The sequence below is a fragment of the Alosa pseudoharengus genome, unplaced genomic scaffold, assembly GCF_046254945.1.
Source record: "Alosa pseudoharengus isolate Yale_2024_CS ecotype anadromous, Long Island Sound unplaced genomic scaffold, YU_APseudo_1.1 YU_APseudo_1.1_scf_12, whole genome shotgun sequence".
In the NCBI taxonomy this organism is placed as follows: Eukaryota; Metazoa; Chordata; class Actinopteri; order Clupeiformes; family Clupeidae; genus Alosa; species Alosa pseudoharengus.
The window spans coordinates 5,454,899-5,463,212 of NW_027468587.1; the positions used below are offsets into that span (position 1 = coordinate 5,454,899).

General features: G+C 43.6%; 1 protein-coding gene across 1 annotated transcript in view; it reads right to left on the minus strand.

Annotated features, from left to right (window-relative positions):
- Window positions 1-6,092, minus strand: part of LOC143118582 (uncharacterized) — a 51,977-nt gene extending 45,885 nt beyond the window's left edge. Inside the window, exons 1-5 of the mRNA XM_076279612.1 lie at window positions 5,393-6,092; window positions 4,853-5,148; window positions 3,918-4,164; window positions 3,082-3,354; window positions 2,337-2,603 (exon numbers count right to left, since the gene is read on the minus strand). Of these exons, the coding sequence (XP_076135727.1) occupies window positions 2,337-2,603; window positions 3,082-3,354; window positions 3,918-4,164; window positions 4,853-5,148; window positions 5,393-6,092 (1,783 nt within the window). The remainder of the gene's footprint in view (window positions 1-2,336; window positions 2,604-3,081; window positions 3,355-3,917; window positions 4,165-4,852; window positions 5,149-5,392) is intronic.
- Window positions 6,093-8,314: the final 2,222 nt, after the last annotated feature.

Genomic DNA, 8,314 nt, shown 5'->3' on the forward strand with positions numbered 1-8,314 from the left:
AGGCCTGCTATCTGAAGACGCTTACTGAACTGCTATGGTCCTGCGCATCTGGCGTGCCCTGCGCGAGTTCACGTGACAAAGGAAGAGAGATAGGCTGGTCGGGTGTGCGCAAGGAGGTGGCTCATTTCAGGGCATTCTTTCAGTCGTTTTTAATGGCTCAGGTTTTTCAAAACCGACCTCAGTAAAATCTTAATAATATTAATAATTAAAAAAAAAAAGTTTCAAAAGGGCATTTTTGTTGATAAAGGGCAAACTTAGTGATTTAGCACCACCTAGTGTCTATGTATACATGCCTATGAGTGTATGCTATTCGTACCCTGGTGCAATTAGAAGTGAATTCTATTTTAGCAGTGTATGCTATTCGTACCCCGGTGCACACAGCAATTTGTTCTATTAGTACCCCGTCTGGTACAAATATCAATGTATGCTATTCGTACCCCGGTGCACACAGCAATGTGTTCTATTAATACCCCGTCTGGTACAAATACCAGTGTATGCTATTTGCACCCCTGTGCATTTATTCTGGCATATTGATCACACAATGTAATAGAAAGTTTTTTTGTTGTTATGTCACATGGTGTGAATAGCTCAGCTGTGTAATAGACACTCTGAATAAGGTATGCTGTCTGCATCAATGTATATTTAGATGTGGATGATATTCGTACCCTGGTATAATGTATGCTATTTACACCCTGGTGCCTGAACTAGCTAATTGTTGCATTCAAAACTTCCGTTTGAGAACCGATTTTTTGTTCAAATTGCACGCCTTCTCTCCAGAGACGTTGGTACACATGCGCACTCACTCTGCCAAAATCCACCATGAAGGAATTGAACCCTGGTCTCCCACATGCTAAACCATGTGTGTGACCTCTGCACTATCTACATCCACAAATAGAGGGAGTTTGCAGGTAAACTCTAAAAGTTTATAGGGCTGAACGTCATATTCACAAAATTTCTGTTAACTAACAAACTGACGGTTGTATGTGTTCAATGATCGAAGATTATGAAAATAAAACACAACTTTTCAATCTAAAACTTAATCTGAACAGATATTAGTGCCGAAACCTTTCAGAATTCTTCACTTTCTGCTGACGAAAAAACGAATGTCTGCCATATTTTTTGTGCATGTGAGCAAAGTATTTTTGTTGTTATGTCACAGGGTGTGAATAGCTCAGCTGTGTGGCCAAGGCTATTCGTACCAGGGGTGTAAGACACTCACACGTTTTTATTAAATGAAATGATAATGAAACCCATTATTTTCATTGTTGGTATTTGATATCGTTCTTATCATTGTTGTTAGATGACTAATGACTAATGTTATGAGAGTATTAATATGGGATATTCTACAGGAAAATATTAAAACGGCAAGACAGCGGGGGAAAGTTAAAATATGTGATAAACCCGGAAAAAGTTGGCATGTTAGGTATGTTTCGGTCCCTGTGATTATTTGTGAAATTGTGCAAACAGCCTTTTCAAGTCATTTGAGAAGGAAGGAGTGGTAGCATGCACGGTCCCAAATTGACGCTCGTCTGAGAAATGGAGTTTTGGATAATGTTCAGCTTCGGCAGCTTTACAATGACTGAGGAAGCCTAGAGACGAGTCCATAGCAACCAGTTCATGTGTTGAATTTGTTATTACCCAGTGTCCTTTGTTGAATAGTCTCAATGTTTTATTTCATGTGAATACTATTTACTAGAGGAATAACTTATTTAAACTTATTACAAGTAGGCTAAAAATAACTTATTACAAGTAGGCTAATGCAGATATGCAGGAAGTGTGCATTTAGTTTCCATGCTTATTGTGCTTCCAAAACAATGTTAGTGAGTAAATTTACTGAAATGGCTACCATCTTGGTGGAGTGTGATGTGTAAGATCAGAAAGCAGAGGTTGCTTTTAGAACGTTAGCTTATGTCAATGTGTTTCAATGCGCAAAGGAACGCCGGCGGAAGACATCGACATTTGGCCGGGGAGGGTCATGTCTTTTTTGGAAATTCTGTCGGAGGGTCATTGAAAAATTTCTTGCAGGCAAGGGAGGGTCATGCAACTTTTGACTGAAGCACTCAAAATCCCTCCGGTGGCCCCTTTTATAAATAACGAACAGTCCCTTAGGATACTATTATTCTTATGCATAATTCAGTTAACACTATTTCAAAACTATTATTTTTAATAATGTAGAGTTCATCACTTTGGATTCGCTTTGGACAAATGCATTTGCCAAACATGATATTGACTGGAGATGATTAAAGATGGAACAGACAGATGTGGGATATTTATCATCAATTCAACACCTCCTTCTATCTTCATAATGAAAATATACCTGAATGACTTTTCCTTACCTATCACAGTGATGCTTTGTGGTGATGATGCTTTATACCTCTGGGTTTTACTATTATATGCCCAGCAGCTGTAGGCTCCACTCTCACTGTCCTGAACGTTCTCCAGTCGTAGTTCTGGTCCTTCTCTGGCCAGCAGGGTTCCATTCAGTGCCCACTGGAACTGGGCAGCAGGGTTGGACTCAGAGGAGCAGGACAGGGTGATGTCAGAGCCTGCACTGTAGAATGGGGCTTCAGGTTTCACTGAAACTACAGAACTATCTGGGCCATCTGCAATTATAATTAGACACATTACATTTCATCATCATTTTGATATCTATATTTAGAGTTGCCAACATACTAAGTTCTTTGCTCCAATTGCAAAATGTTGATTCCTTTGATGGTTATAGGCCTATATGTGTTCTTAATAGCTTTACAGAGTATACAAATTTTATTTTATGGCTCTAGTAGTTGTGTAATAGTTAACTGTTGTGATTTATTATGTCACAACCTTCATTCATTTCTTGTGCTTTGATGGCTCTGTTGATGACAGAGAAACAGGCCAGATTTCAATTAGAAATTTGCTTTCCTATGAGTTGTCTGCATAATGTTTGCATTATCTTGAAATGTAAAACGTTTATAGCATTAATAATATGAAAACTCTGTGAAAAGCAAAGAGTGTTTGGCAACAATCATTTGTGCATAAGAAAAAATATCTCTGAATAAGTTGTGTACATTTAACAAATGTGTCAATGAATTCTGCACTTACAGTGAATTGTCAGATCAACATCAGAGCTCATTTGGTTGCTGACACTATTCCATACTTCACACTTGAATGGTCCATCATCATATCTAGTTACTTTCAATATAGTGAGGCTTCTCTTGTCTAGCAGAACTCTGTCACTTCCTGTGACAATAGTACTCCTGTTAAGCCATTGAAATGAGGGCAAGGTGCCAGAGGCGGAGCAAGTGAGAGTGACAGAATTGTTGAACTCCACCAGCTCATTCTGATCGGCTTTTGCTGTCACATTGGAGATATTCTCTGGAGATTAAATACAACATGGATCACTGTAGTAGAACTGTTGGAGCAGAGCATAGCTCAAAGACAAAGGTCTGACCTGTCTGATCTGTGATGTGAACATGTTATGCGTTTAAAACATGACAATACTAACATATACTGCACATGACTATCATCACAGGACTAATAGATTGTAGGCCACTCATTGAACCTAATCATTCAATAGATCTAACCGTAAATTAACTTTTTATTTATTTCATATATGTGCCGGTGGCAAACACAGTAGAAAGATTTGCTTAGTCCGTGTCTGATGTACGGATGTCAACATTATCCTACGTCATGTAGCTTATGTATTTGCCTTGCCTGTCTGTCTGTATTACGGAAAAAAATAGCGGCTAAATGAAAGTCCTTAACTAGTTAAGTTGTTAATGAAGTTGTTCATACTAACTTGGAAGGAGAGGTTACTAGCACTTCACTTCCACAGGTGTCTTTACCACACCTTGTCCCTCACTAACTTATGATAACTCAATAAGTCAGTCTGTCGGGTGGCTTGACAGCTCTGCCCCGCCTACTGATGTACAGTTCACCTGGCCGGGCCTGAGCATGGCTCAAGGATTCTGTGGGAGGCAAACGAGGCTGTTCAGCTGGAGTGGGGGACAGCTGTTCTTTTCCAGCTGTCTGTTCTTCAGTCTGCTCTGGCGGTTCGGGCCAGACCTCCTCATGTATCCAGTGGCGTGGACGGTTGGCGGCTGGAGTGCTTGTGCGAAGATGTTGACTGTTGCGACGGTACTCCTTGTTTCCACTGTCCAAAACATAGGATCGTGGGGCACTGTGCTGTCTGACCACAACCGCAGGTGACCAGGGTGCGATTTGTGTAAAAACCAGAGGGGGGGATGATTTTGAATAAGTTTGTAAACCCCCCCACCCAAAAAAAAAAAAATGAACGAACGATTCATAGCCTAGTAATGTCATGGCTAATAATACCCTATATTGTTTTTGCCACCTTTGTAACATTTTGGTTTTAGTTTACCGTGGTGTATGACTTCAAACAGCGAGTGTGCTTGGTATGATGATCAGCTCCTCTAATGCAGGGTAGGACAACGTTTTGACAAGCATACAAATTCACCTTGTTCTTGCCCCATCTGAAATGACTTCTCTACTTTTGGTGCCTCCATCCTTTCTGTATTTGTTGTGTAAAAAAAACGTTGTATATGATGGCACTGAAGTCTTAGTGAATTGGCTAACAGTGTTAGTTGGTAACCAAATAGCCTACACATTGCGCTACACGCTGCGTAGGCTACGTGCATTCTCTCTCCTGCTGATTTGCGTTCAGTAGCCAAGTGCGTAATATTGCAAAAGTTGAAAAAATAAATGTGTTTATTGTAGCCTACAGAAAATAAATAGCCTATCATACTGTCAATTAATTGCCTACAGTGCAGTGAAGAGTTTGGAGAGTAAAGTTATAGGGCAACTTGGAAGTTTTATGAAAATAAAACTGTTGCATGTACTGTTGCATTCTCACCTCATCTCCAGGCTTGAGAGCAACTCGATGTTTGCCGGCTCTCTTGCGGTCGTGATAGTACTTTTGATTGTCTTTTGTCTGATCTAGCAGACGCTTGACTTTCCGTGGGTCATAGGCTGTTGGCGCAAGGAGCTCACTCGCCGTAGGCAGCTTGTTGCGTGGCCTCCTTCCCATGAACAGTTGAGCTGGTGAGAGGCCTACTGACTCAAGGGGAGTAGTCCTGTAATCCAGCAGTGCAAGATGCTTGTCTGGTGCCTTGTGCCAGAGCCTCTTCACTGTTTGCACGGCACGCTCCGCTTCACCGTTTGAGTGTGGTGTGTGTGGGGAAGACGTGGCATGTACTGTAGGATGCTGTAACTCATGCAAAAGTGTTTAAACTCCTCTGAGGAGTACTGTGGGCCATTGTCGGTCCTCAATGTTGCTGGGATGCCGTGCCTGCCGAACTGCGCTTTCATTGTCTCTATGACAGTGCGACTGCGTGTGTCTCTCAGAACATCCACTTCAATGAACTTTGAGTAGTAGTCCACAAGCAGGATGTACAGTCCACAAGCAGGATGTACTGCTTTGAGTAGTAGTCCACAAGCAGGATGTACTGCTTTGAGTAGTAGTCCACAAGCAGGATGTACTGCTTTCCTTCAAATTCAAAGAGGTCTGATGCTACTTTCTCAAAGGGAAGTTCAGGTGTTTCTGTTGGTTTGAGTGGTTGTCTAGGCAGTTTATTCTGAAAATCTGCACACAAACTGCAGTTTCTAACTACTTCTTCAATTTGGGCACTCATACCTGGCCAGTAGAGGGCCTCACGCGCTCGCTGTTTGCTCTTTACTATCCCCAGCTGCGATTGGTGTATGAGCTTCAGCATGTGCTCACGCATGGTGGGGGGCACTACTATCCGCAGTCCTTTGAAGAGGAGTCCATCGGACAGTGCGAGCTTACTTCTTGAGTCCCAATATGGCTGTACCTGAACGGGCACCTCACGTCTGTGCTCTGGCCATCCATGCTGGATAACCTGTTGGAGGCAGCTGAGCTCTTCTTTTGTGCGTTCTTTTAGTTCTGCATATTTCTGATCACTGACGGAGACGAAGTTCAACATAGAGATACACTCAAGGCCATCCATCTCTGGTGTGCTCTCAGATAGCTGTGCTCTGGACAGTGTGTCAGGGAGCTCCATGTCTTTCCCTCTTCTGTACTTTACAGTGAGATCGTACCACTGCAAGCGAAGACGCATTCTCTGGATCCGCATCGGTGTAGACAACAGAGATTTCCTGAAGATGTCTTCGAGAGGTTTGTGATCGTTGTATACTGTGACGTGTTCCAAATATGTAATTGTGAAAATTGGTGCAGGTGTCACGGGGACGATTGTCTGTGTTTGTTTGTTATGTCTGCGTCCTGGTGGTGGCTTGTGGTATGACATGCTCTGCTCACCTGTCTTGGGTTATCATATGAGATAAGCACAGGCGTAATTGTCACAGGTGTGGTGAATTGGATAATTATTGACAGCGTTTTTTAAGTGACCGGATCCCCTCGCATGAAAAACGAGGAAGTGGATTTCTAACCTTCCGTTTGATCTCTGTGGGAGAGACGAGCAAAGACGAGACCGTCGTGCGGAGAACCTGGGGAAAAGAAAACTGTTCCTGCAGCTCCAGCCAGAGGGAAAGTACACCGTTACCGATCGTAACCAGCGTGGGCATATTGCTGTTTGTTGACTGAACCAGCGCTGCTGCTACAGGCCTCTGTGTTGCCTATTGACCTACACCGGAGGTGCGACTTCTCGTGGCTCCTCTGCCAAGTTAAGTACACGCTCCTTAAATCTACACTAGATGGGCTGTGGTACGAGAGGGGACTGTTAACCTACTGCTGTCTGGATTGGGCTACTCCAAGATCACGTTAGAGTTGGACATTTAGGAAGAATATTCCCAGTATTTTTATGGACTCAATTGCATCGTAATTGTGTGTGTTGCCGTGTGAAGCTTTATTGTTTTTTTGGACACTGACGTGAAGATTTGCTGTGCGTGTGTTGTGTTGACCTCTCCTTCTCTCTCACATTGAATTGTTGTTGGGGAACATTGAATATTGGAGTCTTCCCTGTAAATGTCCTGTCTCTTATGCCCTCCGACTCGCATTAGTTTCTCTCTTTCTCTCTCTCTCTTCCTCCGCCAGTGTGCGTGCGTCTGCTGTCTGCCGGACCCTGGTACCTGACGTCAGTCGCGGTGTGACTCCGCCCCCTCACGAATCTGCATGCGGCTCCTTCTCCCTCCTCTGTGTGGATCTATGGACTGTTGGATTCCTTCTCAATTAACTGAGTGATTTTTTTTAGAAGAAACTCAAGTGACTGTATTTAAAATAAATCCTATATTTTTATATCACAATTCCCTCTGACTCTGGTGTGTTGTGTGGTTACAGTAACTCCCCAGAAGAAAAAGTTATTTACACATTGGTTACACAGGCATGGACAATTGAGAGTGTCTCCTTCTCAATTTGCGCGTAGCGCGTTTCTGCGTCAGTAAGTGACCTTGAGGAGAAAGCAACGTGCTGGTCATCTGCTCCTAGTTCACTGCTGCTGGCATCACAGGCTTTACAGGATCAAAATACTTTAGCACTGGGGGATGTGTGCACAGCTCTTTTAGTTTGTCAAAGGCCTGTTGCTGCGCTGGTTGCCATGCAAACTCCACTTCTCTCTTGAGCAGCTGCCGCAGCGGCGCATCTACTTCACTGAGATTGGGGATGAACTTCGACAGCTAAGTAACGAAGCCCAAGAAGCGGTGGACAGATTCTTTATCTGACGGTGGGGACATGTCCCGAACAGCTTCCACCTTCGCTGGGTCCGGCTTCAGACCGTCAGCTGTTATCAGGTGTCCCACATATGGGACGGAAGACTGGCGTATGTGGCATTTGGTAAAGTTAAGCCTCAAGTTGTAGCTAGTTGCTTTCTCAACCACTCTGCGCAGAATTGCGTCATGTTCTTGTACTGTGGGGGCAGCTACAAGGATGTCGTCCATCACGCTTACAGCTCCCGCGATGCCCTCGAGCATCTGGTCCATGATGCGCTGGTAGATTTCGGGAGCGCATTTAATGCCGAAAGGGAGTCTAAGCCATCTAAACCGACCTATTGGTGTATTGAAGGTTGTGAGGAAGGATGATGGCTCATCCAACTCTATCTGTAGAAATCCTGATTTTGCATCTAGGACGGAGAAGACTTTGGCACCTGGGATCATTGAGACGACCTCTTCTACTGTTCTCATGGGGTGATGTTCTCTCCTTATGACTTTGTTCAGGTCGCTCAGGTCTATACAAATTCTCACGTTGCCTTTTCTTACTACAGCGATCATGGTACTCACCCACTCAGTAGGCTGCTCAACTTTGGCAATGTAGCCGTCTTCTTCCATTTCATGCAGCTTCTCGATTATCTTGTCCCTGAGAGCGGCTGGCTGCCTGCGTACAGGATGGACTATACCTTTTGCACCT